Consider the following 17,441-nt stretch of genomic DNA (forward strand, 5'->3'; position numbering starts at 1 on the left):
CCGTCTGGTGGCCTCGACTCCTCCCACCCTCCCGAGGCTTGCAGGTGCGGAGCTCTGGGTGAGCCCCGAGGAGGACGGGGTAAATCACCCCGGGGTCTGGTGCCTGGAGAGGGAGGCAGGCAAACAAGACAATCAGAACAGGCAACCACGGTCTCCTGAACTTTTCCTGTGCTGAGGGCTGGATTAAGCACTTTACATAGAAACTCTTGTCGAATTTTTAAAATATTTTAAATGATGAAGTAAAGTATGTATGTATAATGTAATTATTATAAAAATTATAAGAACTAAATTTAAATGTTATCAAAGAACACCTTTGTAACTACCATTCAGTTGAGTAAAAAGAACCTTGCCAGTATCCCAGAAGCCACTTATACGTGTCCCCTCCCGATCACACTCCACTGGCCCTGTAATCACCACCTCGGCTTTTGATGCAGTCATCCCCTTGCTTTCCTCAGTATTGTCTCCTTGTTTGCAGCCCTCACCACTACAGTTCAGCTCTGCCCAGTCTGCACCTCTACAAATCATTTGAATGCTTTTTACCTATACAGAATCACATGAGTGCATTCCTCTGCGTCTGCTTGCTTTCATTCAGCACTGCTGGTGAATCACCCGCCCAACTGCTACATCTCATTTAATCTGTACAACAAGGCCCGTATTAGAGGTGTCATTCTATAGGCAGGGACACTGGGGCCTGGAAAGGGCCACACAGGTCCTACAATGGTGGCACTAGGATTTTAACCTGGTCTGTCTGATTTCAAAGCATATTGTTATTCAGCCACAAGAAAACGGGAGGGGGAGGCTGTGGGGGTCCCGGTGAGAGGTGATGAGGACCTGGACCGGGAGGCTTCAGAAAGAATGACTGGAAAGGGGTCACCTAGAGAAGTACTGAAGAGAGAACTAATAGGACAGAGAGACTGACTAGATGTGAGGTGAGGGAGTAAGAGCAACAGAAAGGCCGAAGAGACATTCAGGCGTCTGGTTTGGATGCCTGGGTGGACAGTGGGCTCTAGAGAAGTTGAGTTTTAGGAAAAAGAGGGAATGGCGGGGAAATGATAAGTTCAGTTTGAGATATGCTGAGTGCTCATGGAGCATCCAAGAGCAAAATCCAGCTGTCAGCTGGATTAAACAGGTCGGAGTACATAAGTCTGGAGATGGAGGTCCTCACACCAAGGGAGGCATGAGTGGGTAGAGGAAGAGAACAGGAGGCTGGGACCTTCTGTGCGGGCCTCCTTGGCTTCCCTTCTGCAAGCACTCACCGCACTTGGTCCTGCCCTGGTCATCATAGGTGTTCAATAAGTATTCTTCAGATGAATGAATCTCTACCTTATAGCATTTCACACTGCTCCAAAATTCATGTCTACATGTCTTCCTCCTTTTTGAAACTGTGAACTCCTTGAGGGTAGAGACTTGTTCTTTATTCATTTTATGAAACAGCCCAGGGTATATTTTAAAGTGTGTGGGAAGGAAGGGAGGGAGGGGAAGGAAAGGGGACAGGGAGGGAAAGGGAAAGGGAAAGGGAAAGGGAAAGGGGAAGGGGAAGGGGAAGGGGAAGGGGAAGGGGAAGGGGAAGGGAAGGGAAGGGAAGGGAAGGGAAGGGAAGGGAAGGGAAGGGAAGGGAAGGGAGTGGAACTTGGTCTCAGGGCTGTGAGGTAAACATAGTCTGAAAGAGTTCAGGGAGAAAAAGTTATATGGCCATGATTTAGAGATGTTTCTGTGAAAGTGGTTTGGGATTCATCAAGGCTATCTGTATTTATATGTGGAGCTCCACAGTCTATGTAGAAATAGACCTGATTGTCTGACCTATTAGCAAACTATTCATTTAAAATTCCACAGGCAAATCAAATCTTGCCTAACAGAACTGAGGGGAAATCTCATGTCATAGAGTATTATTTGATATAAAGATCATTACTCTAAAATGCAACTACCTATAAGAGTTCCAGCCTCTGGCTTCCTCTCGTTCATTCCTGCCATAGACATTTACTAATAGGGGCTGCTGAAGAAGTGCTGGGATGCAGAGGTGAGTGACATTTGTCTCTGCTCTGGAGGAGCTCCTGGCCTAGTGGGAGAGTCATCCACTAAACAGATAAAACCATTATAAGAATAGATGCCACTAACTGAGCCAGTCTATGCAAAGCACTTTGCACTGCCTCTCTCAATCCTTGTTCTTCATTTCACGGAAAAGAAAACTGAGGCCCAGGTTAGGAAGCCAGAAGTGGTGAGGTTAGTAGGTTAGTATGCACAACTGGGTCTCTTATGTCTACAGGCTAGTGCTCTTTCTCACTAGATTTCATACTTCTGGAGAGCAGGGGGAGGGTGTCTTCATCTCCATTTCCCAGTGCCTGGCCACTGGGCTGGCACAGAACAGGGGTCCAACTTGCCAAACTGTCACTGAATTTCATGGGCACCCTGGTGCCTCCACTGGCACTAATGGCACTAACTTCATTCGTGCATAAAGTGCTAGGATCAAGGTGTGGGCCAAGACTATAGAAGGGCAGAGGGCTAAAGCACTAAGTTGGCCACAGGACCCAGAAGTCCTGTTTATTGGTTACCAATTACTTCCCAGGAATCTTAGGGAGAAAAAACCATATTGACTTGTTGTGCCACCCGTTTATGCATTTGTTGGTTGATTCTTGTATGTGCCCTGACCAGGGGACTCAAACCTGCAACCTTGGTGTATTCAGGACAATGTTCTGATCAACTGAGCTACCAGGCCAGGACCTTCCCAAGGAATCTTAATTGTTAGTATCTTTTCCACTTTTCCTGCTTTCCACATCCATTTACACTGAAGCTCCCCACAGGCCCAAAGGATGTGCTTCTAGTCTCTCTACACCATCCATCCGTGCACCTGCCACCAGCTCTAATCACACCAGTCCCCTGCTTAGCAACTTCTAACAGCTCCCCATTGCCTACTGGATGGAATCCAATCTTCTGGCATGATGCCCAAGGCTCTTCCTGATCAGAGCTTGTCCAAATTTTCTTATCACTTACTAATATTGGTTTTAGAAGGGCAGCCCCCCTGTGTGCAATAAATCTCTTATAGAGGAAAGGGTTTGGCTTCAGAAAACCTGGGTCTGCTGCTGGTACTGTGACTTCAGGAAGGCTTAGCAGGCTGGGACCCCCTTGAGGGCAAGGGTGGTGTCTTATTCTTTCTGTATTCTACCACCAAGCACAGGCCTGGCATTTGGAAGACTCTGGTGAGTAGTGAGTGCTCACTCAGTTTAGAAATAAAGTCTGGGAGCCAGGCACAGGGCTAGGTGCTGGGATACAGCGGAGGTAAACAGGACATGGGCTCCATCTTCACAGAGCTTGCAGCCTAGCATGGCGTTACATCAATCTGACCCACTTTTATTGCATGTTATGTGCCAGGTGTCTATATGAAGGAATGAGGTCTGGTCCCCTTTCTGCTGATTTCTTACTCTCTGCGATTTTTGCAAGATAAAGTGAAGTGAAAGAACTCTGTAACTGTAAGAAGCCTATACATTGTGAGGGTCATTCCTATCAGTCTTTGCCTTAAATTTACCTTTTCCATGTTTTAATAATCCCACTTTCTCTGGTATTTTGGAAACTGGTGGAGTAAGTTGGCCATGTCAGCCGCGAATTTTATTATTTTTAATATTTTTTTTATTGATTTCAGAGAGAGAGGAAGGGGGAGGGAGAGAAAGATAGAAACATCAATGATGAGTCATTGATCAGCTGCCTCCTGCACATACGCTGCTGGGGATCCAGCCTGCAACCCCAGCATGTGCCCTCACCAGGAAACGATCCTGGATCTCCTGGATCACAGATTGATGCTCAACTCCTGAGCCACACCAGCCGGGCTCAGTCATGAATTTTAAAGATCTGGTTCATGCCTCCTCTCCATCTCTACCTTTTCAGTCTAAGAGGCACCACCTGTAAGCCATCCTTTGATACATGTTGGTGCCTCTGCTGGATGACTCTCCTCTCCCTTCAGGCCTTGCTTAAAGGTCACCTACCCTCAGAGGCCCTCTGTGAACCTCCCCTTTCTCATTGTCTATCATGTACACTATTTGCTTCTATTAGCACTCATTTATTAAACATGTATTCCCTGTGACAGGCACTGTTCTAGGGGTGGGGGATAAATCAGTGAAGAAACAGACACCCCTGCATTCATGGAGCTCACATTCTAGTGACAGTCATTAAATAACATCAACATGGAAAACATATAGTATGCTTCTGTTAAATGCTAAAGAGGAAAACAGGAAAGGGATAGGAAGTGTATGTTCCAACTGCTTATTTGTTTACTTGCTGTTTCTCCCACTAAACTGTAAGCTCCACATAGCACGTCTATTTTATTCACAAACGCAAACAATGCTCAGCACAGTGCCTGATACGCAGTGGGCATCTGATAAATAGGTGTTGCTCAAAGAGCAAAGGGACGCCTCTCCATCGCTCTGGCCTTGCTTCCAGGAGGCGGAAAGGAAACTCCCGAGGAAAAGGAGGAAAGGAACTCACTCTCGGCGCTGGGGAAGAGGTGTACAGTACGAGCCGTGGCGCTGGTGTGGAGGGAAGGGCCACTCTCAGGCTTAGGACAGGGATGCGGTAAAGTGCCCGCAGCTGAGAGAAGTGGGTGGCGAGGAAAGGAAACTTACAGCGCACCCACTGAGCGCCGGCGCCCTGCACAGGTACGCTGGCGTAGGCACTTCTAGCCCTGTTTCTACAGCAGGGGACTCTGGGGCTCAGAGGAAAGCGCCTTGCCCAAGCTACAACTGCCCATTAGAGGCGCAGGCTCCTCAGAGTTCAGGTTTGAAGTCCAGCTGTCCTCCTAATCCCGTCCCGGTCCCAGTCGCCACCACTCACCTACAGCGCTTCAGTTCCCATGAGGACCCTTTCTGTTCCTTCCCTCCCCCGAGGGTGGGGCAAGACAAGGAAGCCCTGACTTTGATTGGTTCGAGTGGCTGCCACTCACAAAACGAGCTTTGCCGCCCAGCCCCTTTTGTTCCCAGCAGGCCTCGCGCACAGGAAGATGGCGGCGTCCAGGTGGAGGGCTTGAGGAGACGAAGTCGGTATGGCGTTGGCGTTGGGGCCGGCAGGGCGAGCGCTGGCTAGCCCCGGACGGCTCGGCCTTGGGGGCTGTGGGGCCCCAAGACGCGGGGCGTATGAGTGGGGCGTCCGCTCCACGCGTAAGCCCGAGCCGCCTCCCCTTGACCGGGTGTACGAAATCCCTGGAGTGGAGCCCATCACCTATGCTGGGAAGATGCACTTCGTGCCTGGACTGGCGCGGCCGGTCTTCCCGCCCTGGGATCCCGGTTGGAAGCATCCGAAATCCCGCCGATTGACCCCGATTCACGAGCACCCGCTGTACAAGGACCAGACCTGCCACACCTTCCACGCGGGCTGCCGCCTCCTCGAGGGTGAGGCCCCAGGACGGGTGGGAGGGGACCTTGTTCCTCTTCCCAGTACTGACGCCAACCCTCTGTGGCTTTGGGCAAGACCTTGAAACTCCGAGGGTCTCGGTTGCTTCGTCTGCGAAACGGGGCCAGTAGTGATTCCTATTTTCTGACAGTTGTTTGGATTAAGTGAGTTGTAAAGAGTTGTCTACCCTAAAGCTCATGATCTCATTACCCCAGTCCGCTTCTGTAGCTCTGTATCTCTCAGAGTTTTGTTAAAGACTTTACAGAACATTTCCAAGTTTAAGGAGCAATGGCAGTGTCAGTACTAAAACTCAGGTTACCCAACTCCCACTCCAGGGTTTTTTATGCTCCACCACAAAACCCAGAAGTTCCATTTCTAAATGTTTGTATGGGTTTAATCCTAATAAATGAGGTACATTTGGTAGATATGGGCTTTTCCCGTCAGGAACTGGGTGTGGGTTAGTAGAAGAGATATAGGTTTTGAAAGGTTGGCATTCATCTAGGGTCTGTCTGAATGCTGCAGGCAACAGATAGACCCTTATGATCTCAGCCTTCTTAGCCACTGTTTTAATTCCCCTGGTGCCAGGCACTATTTCAGTGGTTAACCATCCATCGCTAGACAGTCATTCCTGAAGTTGAGTTGAAATTTGGCTGTTCTAGCTTCTGTTCCTTATTTTATTTCTGACCTCTCAGATGGCTCTCTCTGCGGCCTTTTCCCCAAGATGCTACCAAGCAGGCTTAAGTATTTCATTCTGAATTGTCTTTTGTGTGTGTGTGTGTGTGTGTGTGTGTGTGTGTGTGACTACCCCAAAGGTGTAAAGCAGGCCCTCTGGCTTACCAAGGCCAAGTTAATTGAAGGCCTTCCCGAGAAAGTGCTTAGCCTTCTTGATGACCCAAGGAACCACATAGAGAACCAAGATGAACGTGTTCTGAATGTGATCTCTCACGCCCGTCTCTGGCACTCCACTGAAGATATCCCCAAGAGACAGACATATTGGTAAGTTTTCCCCAGGTCAGTAGATTTCCAGTTGATGGCTTTTGGAGTCAACATGTTGTTTTATGTCTCCAAATGTTTCTTCTTTTTTCCAAGCCCAGTCATTGTGGACAGTCTGATACAGCTGTGTAAATCCCAGATTTTAAAGCATCCTGCTCTGGCCAGGCGGATTTGTGCCAAAAACTACAGGTTATCCACCACCTGGAACCGAGGTTGGTCATCTTGTATACCAGAAAGCCTTAGTCAGTTTTTTATCTTTCTACTCTTAGCCCTACCACCAGCTCACATTCCCAGCCCCCCACATCCCTATATGTACCCTCACTTCCATCCTTCATGGTCCAGTTTTGTAGGCTTAGGCACGTCCTCAACATTATTAGCCATAACTGGCTTTTTTGGTTTTTAATCACTTCTTTCCAAGACTGTTAATTCAGCCATATCTATTGAGCGCCTGCAAGTGCATAAGTGTTGACGACACAAAGAAGTAATAAAGCACACACAGTGTCTGCCCTCACAAAGCTTATATTCTGTTGCAAGAGCCTTTTTACCCCATGCATGCTTTTCTCCTTTTCCGAATCCATTTTCCACATAGCTGCTGGAATGATCTTTCTAAAGTGCATGTCTCCTTATGTCCCTCTTGTTTCAAATCCTTCACTTAAACCATTTATCATGCTGCCCAAGGCCCTCTGTGATTTGGCCACCACCTAGTCTTTCTAGTCTTGTGTCCTGCTCTACTGTCCCGCCACCCCCCTATGCCCAAATTTACACTTTAGCCGCTTGCAGGGTTTTGGCATCAAGCTTTTACACCTTTGCACGTGCTCTGCATTTTGTCTGGAATGCTCTTTTCTGCTTTCCTCATTTGACTAAATTCTTACCTGCAAGACTCAACTCAGGCCCCCTTCCTATGTGAATCCACAGGTTAGCTATTCCTCCTCTGTGCTCCTTATGCCCAGTATCTTTTCTGTTTGCTCCTCTACACTGTGAACTTCTGTGCACAGTGTCTTAACAGTTCACGGTACATGATAGGTATTGACTGAAGGGACAGGTGAATGAATACCAAATTTCAGGTGTTTCAGGCAGGGATGTTCAGAGTACACAGGAGTTCTGATGAGTGGAAACCTGAAGCAGGGAGACCAGCAATGGAATAATTTGGGATTTTCAGGGCATCTGCTTGGTCAGGCTTCTCCAGCTTGCCCCTTTGAGTATGGACTTCTTGGCAAGGAGTCAGCTTTACAGAGGTAATGGCACCACTAAGGAAATTAGTGAACCTCATTAATAGAGGAGCACTTGTTGGCCCATCATCAAGTATTACCTCTAATTAAACTGCCCCATTTGGAGCTGTCACTGGAGGAGGGATGTGGAGGGAATTGAATTGGAAACCACACTAGAGTGGTCTGTGGGGAAAATCTAAAACCCAAGGTTAGGAGAGGTCCAGGCACATTTATCTTCTTTACAGATTAAATGTGAGGAAACAGGATATACTTTAGAAAACTATTCTTGGGGTATGGGTGTGATTTATTTTAACAAACAGATCAGAGTTTATCTATCCACAGATGTAGTATCCCTTTTTTACATGTAGTAAGGGAGGCCACATGCTTATTAAATGACAGGTTTTCTGTTTGTTTTTGTTAATCCACACCTGTTCACCTGAGGATATTTTTTCCATTGATTTTTTTTTTTTTTTTTTTTTTAGAGATGGTGGAAGGGAAAAGAGAGAAAGAGAAACACTGATGTGAGAGAGACACATCTGTTGGTTGCCTCCTGCATGCTCTAAGACCACGACCTGGGCTCAAACCTGCAACCCTTTGGTGTGTGGACTGAGCAACACTGGCCAGGGCACAAATGGCAGTTTTTAATGGCTACACCATACATAAGTTTGTCATTCTTGATCCATTACCACTGCACAGCTATTTGTGTATTTATAAAAAAACCACGCACCAGCCTGGCCAGCATGGCTTAGCAATTGAGCATTAATCTATGATCCAGGAGATTGTGGTTTGATTCCCAGTCAGGGCATATGCCCTGGTTGCAGGCTGGATCCCCAGTGCGGGGTGTGCAGGAGGCAGCCGATCAATGACTGTCTCATAATTGATGTTTCTATCTCTTTCTCTCTCTCTCCCCCGTTCTCTGAAATTAGTAAAGATATATTTCAAAAACAAACAAAAACCACGCACTTTCAGAGGAAGATTTGCCTGCATGGAGAATTCTCAGGAGACCATTCTCAAGGAGTTTCTTCCATTTTGCCTGGTGGTGGTGGCATGTGGCCACCTGTAGGGACCTCTGTGAAGGGCATTCACATTCAGTGAGGCAGGCTTGCTGATTAGACAGATATGAGTTTTTTCCCCATACAGCTATGTCTCTTTGTAGCAAATATGCTAATCCTGCTTAAATGAGTCTTTCTGACTGGCCTGGTTTTTTTCACTCTCAGTTGTTGAAGACAATCAGTCTGGCCTTTTTCCCTGGTTGAATAGCCTTTCTCCAGAGCCTCTGGTTTCCCTCTGTCTCTCCCTCCCACTGTACCATACTCTAGTCACCTGGATTTGTTTCCCTAGACTCTGCCCTGGAGTAGCACGCTTCTATGCCTTTGCTCGTGCTACTTCTCCTTACCTAGAACGCTTTTCTCCCCTTTGCCTGGCAAACCCTTACCTAGTGGCTTTCAACCAAGGGCAATGTGGCCTGGGGAGATTTGCCAGTGTCTGGAAATATTTTTGATTATGACATGACTTGAATGGGGGGGTGGGGAGTTCTCCCGGCATCCACGGGGTAGAGGTCAGGGATGCTGTTGAAGATCTACAGGACAGCCTCCCTCTCCAAAGAATCATCTGGTCCAAAATGTAAAAAGTGCCAAAGTTGAGAAACTTTGCCCTTAACAGTCCTTCAGAAGCTAGTTTGGAGGCAGTGCCTTTTTTAGGAAGCTTCCCAGGCCTCCTAAAGGAGGTCATTTTCCCACCTCTACAATCTCCGAGTGTGGTTCATACTTTCGCTATAGTGCTTACTACCTGGCGAGCTTCTTGAGAGCAGAGAGTAACTCTCATTTCTGGGTTCCCAGCTTAGCTCAGGGCTTGGGACAGTCTTTATCGGGCATCCCTAAACCCACAGAAGCCACCATGTCTTAGGGGTCACTGGAAAGGGAACACAGGAAGAAAAATGTGCCCTAGTTGGTGTGGCTCAGTTGGTTAGGCATCGTCCCTTGCAACTGAAAGGTTGCCGGTTCGATTCCCGGTTAGGGCACGTGACTGGGTTGTCGGCTCAGTCCCCAATGGGGGGCATGCAGGAGGCAGCCAATTGATGTTATGCTCTCACATCAATGTTTCTCTCTCTCTGTCTCTCTCCCTTCCTCTTTCTCTAAAAATCAGTAACTATTAAAAAAAAAGAATGCATTCATCTCCCAAGAATCCCAGGATTAATATCTTAACCAAAGTTTTGTTTTCTGTGATTAGGGCAATCAGCTTGGAAAGCTATAAAAGACTTGAGTGTGGCAGGATGAAGCTGAGATAAGGTTTTAGAGCAGGTTAGACTAATTGTCTTTCTCCCCTTTAGAGTCTCTTCTCCTTCAGGTCCATGGTACTAGCGGAGCCCGGCTGAATGCCAAGGATCCTCTGCCCCCCATCGCCTCCAGAGAGGAAGTTGAAGCTACTAAGGATCATGTTCTTGAGACCTTCTATCCCATATCTCCCACTATTGGTCTTCTGGAATGCAATGTTTATGACGAGAAGGACGACACGGGTAAGGGTCAACACCTTTGACTTTCAGGCAGTGTGGAGATGAGAAACGTGCTTTTTCCAAGGGGGAAGGGTCTACTGAGTACTTACATGTCCTAGGCACCTCACATGTATTTTCTTCTAAGATCCATGGAGCAGCCCTGTGAGACTGGTACTGTTATCCCCCTTTTAGAGGCAAAGTAACAGGCTTGGGGAGGTTAAATGATTTGCTGAAAGGCTGACTTTGCTTTTGACAACCTGAGAAGCAACTTTGTTACATCAGAGTTTTAATTGGCATCTTGAGGGGCTTTTGATCAAGGGCCAAATGTTTCCTGTATTCATAGCTCCTTTGAAAGACACCCCCTTTCTTTGTACCATGTAAACTCTGGCCGGCCTCCTGGTAGGACTGAGGAAGCTCCACAGGCCTTGAATGGTGCTGTTCATCCAAACTTCATCGAGTAAGGCACCACTGTCAACCTGGTCAGCTCATACAGAGACTAGGGGGTCAGGCTAAGAAGCCCACGACTCCCGCTGTCCCCTCATTCATGAGCGGTAGTGTGTTCTCCTTCACCTCTCTTCATTTCCACAACTGCAACCGATGCCAGTCCCTGTGTCTCTCACCCAGCCTACTGCCACAGTCTCCCAGCTGGTGTTGCCTAGGCTGTTTTCCCTGTAGTCCATCTAGTTCACAGTTTAGCCTTTCTAAAACAAATGTGATCCCATCTCTTTCCATGCCCACCTCCCTGCTGTCTGTTGGACAAAGTTTGGACGCCTTAGCTTATCACATGAAGGCCTTCAAGTCTGGCCTCCGCCCCTTTCTCCAGCCTTATCTTGGTCTGCTCCCCCAGGTGCCCCCTTTATTCCTGCTATACTTACACATCATGCCCTTTCATACTTTCACACTTTAGCATGTTCTCTTCCTTCTACCTGGAACTTTTGACCACTCACCTCATTGATAACTCCTCATCTTTCATAATTCATCTTAGGAATCACCTCTTCCCAGAAATGCTCTGGGCCCTTCCAGTCTCATCAAGGACCTTTTATCGTCCCTCCCATGCCCGACTCATCTTGTATCTTGACATGTCCCTCTATGTGGATATGATCGGTTTTCCTGTCTGTCTTCCCCTCTAAACTGTGAGTTCCTCAAAGGCAATAGTAGGCTCTGCTTGGCCTATTCCTGGTACCTGCCTTAGAGCTTGGCACAGACTGAGTGCTGAGTGTTGGTGTTTACATGTGCTGAGGGATCAAAGCAAGGATCGAGGCAGATGGGAAAGCTATGTCTCTCGTAAGTAGTGCTCTTCTTTGGGATTTTCAGAGCCCACATTCCCAGCCTCTTTCTTCCTCTCTTTCACTCACTTTGACTAATCCAGGCTACTCATTCTAGAAGCCCCCACCTACCAAGGGTTTGCCCAGAGCCCTGCAGGGGAGGAGAATGATGACTGGCAGGGTCATGGTCGAAATGAGCACATGCTGAACTTGGATTCTCAGCACCAGTGTTGTGCACATAGTTGTGAGATATGAGGCAAGTTATTTGTTATTAATAATAAAGTATTGCATTTTGCAAATGATTTGCCCTTTTTTTTAAATTGATTTCCGAGAGAGGGGAAGGAAGATGGAGAGAGAGAAAAACATTGATGTGAGAGAGGAACATCAATTGGTTGCCTCCCGCCTGAACCCTAACTGGGGCCAGGGATCAAACCCACAACCTGGGCATGTGCCCTGACTGGAAATTGAACCCGTGACCCTTAGTGCATGGAATGACAGTCCAACCAACTGTGCCACGCCAGCCAGGGCCAAATGACTTGCTTTTTTAAAAAAATGATTACCATAGATTTCAAGTTAGTTATCCTTCTGCTAGTATCATTGTCATCCATCCGTGTGCTTGAATGAGAGAGAAAGGGGTGGAGTTAGATTCATGCAAGAATCACCTGTAATGGGTTGGCACACATTTTCTATAAAGAGCGAAATAGTAAATATTTTAGGTTTTGCATATGGTCTTTGTCACAGCTACTCAGTAGACATTATGTAAATAAGTGAGTGGGCAGGGTTGTGCTCTAATAAAAAACTTCATTTTCAAAAACAGGTTGGAGGCCAGATTTGGCAGGCAGGCAGAAGTTTGCTAGCCACTGGGCGAGAATGGTAGTATCTGTCTTTCCTGAGTGTCTGTAGTGCCTGTCACTGAACTGAGCTGAGGTGACTTTCCTGAGCTTGGGGCAGGCCAATTAATCTTTTCTGCCTCCATATGGTTGTTTATCTTGCAGGATTCCAGGAGGGTTATCCTTACCCCTATCCTCACACTCTCTATTTGCTGGAGGCAGCCAATTCCCGGCAAAACCGCTTCCAGCCAGATCAGCTGAGGGCCAAGATGATCCTGTTCGCCTTTGGCAATGCCCTGGTCCAGGCCCGGCTCCTCTATGGGGTATGTATGTGGGGAAGACCACCAAGCTGCTTTGCATGGTGATGGTCTCCTGCCTTACGCTGTTCAGAGAAAGAAAGGGCGCAGAGGAAGAAGCCTTGCTTTACTGAGGAATTTCAGGGAGAGGCACCTCCACTCACCCTCAGAGATGAACTGACATCTGCGGGGTGCCCACTTGTGCCTGTCTTTTACATAGGGTGCTTCGTTTGTTGATCACAGTGGCCCATATTGTTCCATTGTGACCCCCAGTATTAAAACTGCGCCAGTGAATCACAGGGAGGCTAAGCCACTTCTCCAGCGTTACACAGCAGTGAGTGCTGGAGAAAGGATGGGAACCAGGTACACCCAGCTCTTATGGCTTCAGTTGTTTGTGTGTCTGCAGTATACGCCTCTGTTCTACCAGAACCTGAACCGGAGCTGCAGGCTCCATCAGGCAGGCAGAGGAAGTGAAGCAGGAGAGTGGCCCGGACCTGCCTACCAAGTCAAGACAGGTTCTGGAGACCCAAGATACCCCTTTGTGGTAGCCCTTGATTCTAAGAAGAGGGCTCAGGGACCTAGATGGTGTAGAAGGCAGGCTGCGTGGCTGTCAAACAGAACTGTTGCAAGATTAGGGGAAAGCATCTTCTGGGAGCAAGAGGTGGAGGAGTGTTTCTGGGAGCTGCTCTTAGCTCCCAGGTCTTGTTTAGATCCTAAGGCCCTCCTAGAGGAGTGAGTACATTAAAAATGGTCTGTTGTACATCCCACTCCTCTAGAAACTAGGTGGGGTTTGGGAGGTGGTAGCATGGACTTTGCCTGGACTGAGCATCTACTACATGCCAGACATTTAATTGTGGTTCTTTATGCCGGTGGTTCTCAATATGTGGTCCTGGATTAGCAGCATAAGCAGCATCTGAGAACTTGTTGGAAGTGCAGATTCTCAGACCCACCCAAGACCTGCTGCAGAGAAACTGGGGGGGTGAGGCCTCCAGGTGATGCTGGTACAAGCTCACGACTGAAACCACTGCACTAAAATTTGAGAACCACTGCATTATTTAATCCTTGTAGCAACCCCCTGTGGCAGATAACCATTAGCTTAATTTTACAGATGAAGAAACTGAGGCTCAGGGAGGCTAAGTAACTGCCCATGGTGACACATCTTTATGACCTTCTTGTGTCTTTCCAGTCCTTGGAAGGTTATCTTTACTTCCATGCTTTGTATATTTCCTGAAGTCTCTGAAAGGTTAGGTAACTTGCCCAACAGCCCACAGCTAATGAGTGAGTCAGCAGGCACGGGAACCCTGATCCCTCCAGCTTCGAAGGACGTGTTTCCTCCCATCTCTGGGGCAGGGGATGGAGGCAAAGATCATCGCTTGCTGGGGTCCAGGTCTGCAGGCTCCTTGTAGCTTCTGAACCAGCTATTACCAGCAGAGCATGGGTAGCAATGCTGCCACTAATTGCCACCCAGTTGGGTAGAAAGGAGGCCCCTCCACCCCCTCCAGGTACAGATTATTCCTGGGGATGTGAAGTTGAGCAATTATGGCAAGAGCCTCTGTGTAAAAGGTAAAATTGCTGAGAAATTTATGTACTACCTGCAGCTTTATTGATCTGTAGAGGGAGATAAGAGTCAATACAGAATCCTCAGCTAACACTTAGAGGTACTTTTCTTTTTATTTATTTCTCATGCAGCTAAGAACAGGTATTTCTAAGGCCAGCAGTCCCAGTGTGGCCCACACTGAGGTCTGACATTAGCTATTCCTGACATTAGATTCAGCCCTGGAGAGGCGAATGTAGGCAGCATTTTCAAATCAAGGCTGCTGTGCTTCATGGGGCCTGCCTAGTGGATCTTTGTCCAGTGGGTAGCAGTCATGAAACTGGATTGCTGCAGAGTCTCAGTGGGTGAACATATGATTGTCACCCAAACTGGGACACTACTGAGGGTGAGAAGAGGTGCTGCTGTTGGACACAATGGGACACTGGGTGTAGATGAGAACAGGAGGGTGTTGAGTGATTTAATAGCATGAGGTCTGGCTTGCATCTCATGGGTGTTCTTGAGCAAATTATAATCTCTGAACCTCTGTTTCCTCATCTGTTAAGTGGGAATATGCCACTAGATTTATGAGATTAGAAGTGACTTTATGTAAAACTGGCACATGCCTGGCATGGGAGAGGCCTTCAGTAAATGGTTGCTGGTGTTATTATTACCAAGTGGCACTAATTGAAAGATAATTAGCCGATGGGTTGACTGGTGAAATGCTGAAACCGACATGTCAGAGTGGACACCAGGAGTCCAGCATGTTTTCAGAGCTGCACTGGGGCATGAAGACCTGGTAAGGTGACTGGCTGCGCTCCAGGATGCCAGCAGAGTAGAAATGAGCATGGCTCAGGGTTAGCCAGTTTAGGTTCTGATGCCACACATCTTTGTGACCAGACAGCCTCTTGCCTCTCTGAATCTCAGTTTCCTCGTCTGCCCAGTGGAATGAGAACTGAACGAGATTATATACATCCATTCACCCTCCAGGCCCACATTTGATAGAGCTGATGTGACTGGTATCGCCATCAGGTAACCCCAGAAATTTGAGGGATTTCCTGTCGTTAACCTCTCAGCTCACCTTCTTGTCCTCTGCTGCTTGCCCAGTAATCACCTCTCAGTGGCAAGAATTATTACTTTAATGTGTTCAGCTTGAAGCGCAGGCACCCTGGGGCCACGAGGCATCAGGCCAGGCAGAGCCAGGCTGGGCGAGGGCAGGAAGGCCTGGCCCTGGTCAGGGCCCTGAACTCATTCATTTTTCATTGTCTTGTGGTGAAACCAGTAAATGGGAGTGGACATTTGTTTTAAAGGCCAGAACTAGAAGCTGCCTGGCCTGTGCTATTCCTTACACTCCACAGTTTCCGATTTGGTTGCTTGTCCCCTTTTCCTCAGAATGATGCTAAGGTTTTGGAGCAGCCGATAGTGGTGCAGAGTGTGGGTACCGATGGACGTGTCTTCCAGTTCCTGGTGTTACAGCTGAACACCACAGATCTGGCCTCTGATGAGGGCGTCAAGAATCTGGTCTGGATGGACTCAGACCAGCTCCTCTATCAGCATTTTTGGTGTCTCCCAGTGATCAAAAAGAAGGTGGTGGTGGTAAGTCTAGCCATCTCCAGACTGTGGTTGGAGCAGGGGCGTGACTTACCCTGCGTAGGGTGAGCAGGGATGGGGTTGAGGGGGTGATCGTGCATGGGACCCTGGCTTTAGGAGCTTGGTGCTCAGGACTTCTGACTGGAGGGCTCCTTCAGCCCTGTCCATCCCCTAAAACAAGACCTTCCACTCCGGGCCCTGCCCAGCTGTTCACTGAACTCCCTTCCCCCTTCCCTCAGCACCCACCATGCCCAGCTCCTCACACCTTCCCAGTGTGCCCTGTGCTTAAATAGCTCAGGATCCTGGTAGATGCTGCAAAGGAGGCTTCCCCCCCCCTCCCCCTACCCCCACTGCCCCTCTGTCTGGCCATCCTCTGCTTTTCCTTCCAGGTTGAGCATAAGGACCCACCAGCCCACTCCCATAGCCCTGTGTTCCTGCATCACACACGATCACATTGCTCTTCTGCTCCATCTATTTACATGTTTTCTCCTCCATCACCGAGCTCCAAGCAGGGTTCCTGAGTGATGCATTCATAATGTAATGTCAGGCAGTGATAAGCACTGAAGGAACATAAAGCAGAATCGGGGTGAGAGAACAGTGTAGGGGCGGTGCTGGATCTCACTAGCTGTGTCCTGTGCCCCACATGGGCAGGAGTAGATTTGCTAAATGGTGGTGTTCAGCCTCTGGACATTGTCAGCATGTCAGTTTTCTAGTTAGTTCTCCAGCATCTCTCAGTTGCTTCTCCCTTGATATGCCTCCTGTGCTTAAATAGGGGACCTTCCCTTTGCCCAGACACCAGCATGTGTCACCTGCACAGCCCCACCAGCCTTCTGCTCTCTCTCCCTCCCCCTGCATGTCTCTCTTCTTTCAACCTCTTCCTTCCAGAACACTTAGTGCCAGGCCGTCCTGGTTTGGTCAGTGGCCCCTCGTTACCTCTTCAGTTCAGCTCCTGCCCCCACCTGCCTCTCCCTCCACCCCCACCAGCATCAGCCTCCTCGCCCTTGCTCTTCCTGCTGTCCTATGAGCCTCTGTACAGTGCATATACTGCACTGGTCTCTGAAGTCTCCTTCCTTTTCTTTTTCTCCTGGCCCTTTCTACTTACCCTTTAAGACTCCCCCCCCTCCCCCCCCCCCCAAGAAAAGACTCATTCATACATGGTCTCTTCTGTGTATGGAAGTCAGTGAGTTAGTCATTTTCTCCCATTTTCTTAGCATCTTTTTCCTACTTTTGTTATAAGACCTGTCATCACCTGGCTGTAAGCTCTTTGAGGGCAGGAGCCAGATTCAAGTCACTGGGTTTCCAGCACAGGACACAGGCCAGTGGAGAGAGAAAAGGTGCCTGATAAATGTGTGTGGAGTGAGTGAGGACTTGTCCCTGGGGGTGAAAAAAAACAACAGACCCTTTGTTTGCGGTGGTTGGAGTAAGAGAGGTCGGGGATCAGGTCGTGTCAACAGGAGATTTAGTGAAAGGAGCTGGTAGTGTGCTTCATGTCCTCTCCCAGCCAACCCCCTCGGGCATCTTCAATGCCAGCTCCCCAGGCCCCTCCTTGGTCCTTGAGAGAAAGAAACAATTATTTTCCAGGTACTTAGATTTGCATAAAACCGACCTTTGTTTTAATTGCTGCCATTAAACCTAGTAGCAGGATCCTAATGGGCTGTGTTCTTTCCAGGAACCTGTTGGGCCAACTGATTTCCAGCCAGAGACATTCAAGAAGTTTTTAGCTCTGTATTTGCATGGTGCTGTGTGAGCCAAGGACCTTTCTGAGGCCTGAAGCCCCTGCCCCACCCTCCCCCATTAAAGATCCTGTATCCTGGGTGGAGCCTGGGGTCCCGCTGACAATAAAGAGTGCTTCCAGTGCACTGGA

At 48.4% G+C, this 17,441-nt stretch overlaps 1 protein-coding gene across 1 annotated transcript; it reads left to right on the forward strand.

Moving 5' to 3' along the window:
• The first annotated feature begins 5,005 nt into the window (after positions 1 to 5,005).
• Positions 5,006 to 17,441, forward strand: MRPL37 (mitochondrial ribosomal protein L37). The gene is made up of 7 exons (XM_087820451.1): positions 5,006 to 5,372; positions 6,186 to 6,369; positions 6,463 to 6,578; positions 9,904 to 10,089; positions 12,326 to 12,483; positions 15,380 to 15,583; positions 17,247 to 17,441. Exons 1-7 carry the CDS (start codon positions 5,027 to 5,029, stop codon positions 17,322 to 17,324), a joined length of 1,272 nt encoding a protein of 423 aa, XP_087676577.1. The 5' UTR covers positions 5,006 to 5,026; the 3' UTR covers positions 17,325 to 17,441.

Source organism: Miniopterus natalensis, chromosome 9 (assembly GCF_054644295.1).
Source record: "Miniopterus natalensis isolate mMinNat1 chromosome 9, mMinNat1.hap1, whole genome shotgun sequence".
NCBI classification, from domain to species: Eukaryota; Metazoa; Chordata; class Mammalia; order Chiroptera; family Miniopteridae; genus Miniopterus; species Miniopterus natalensis.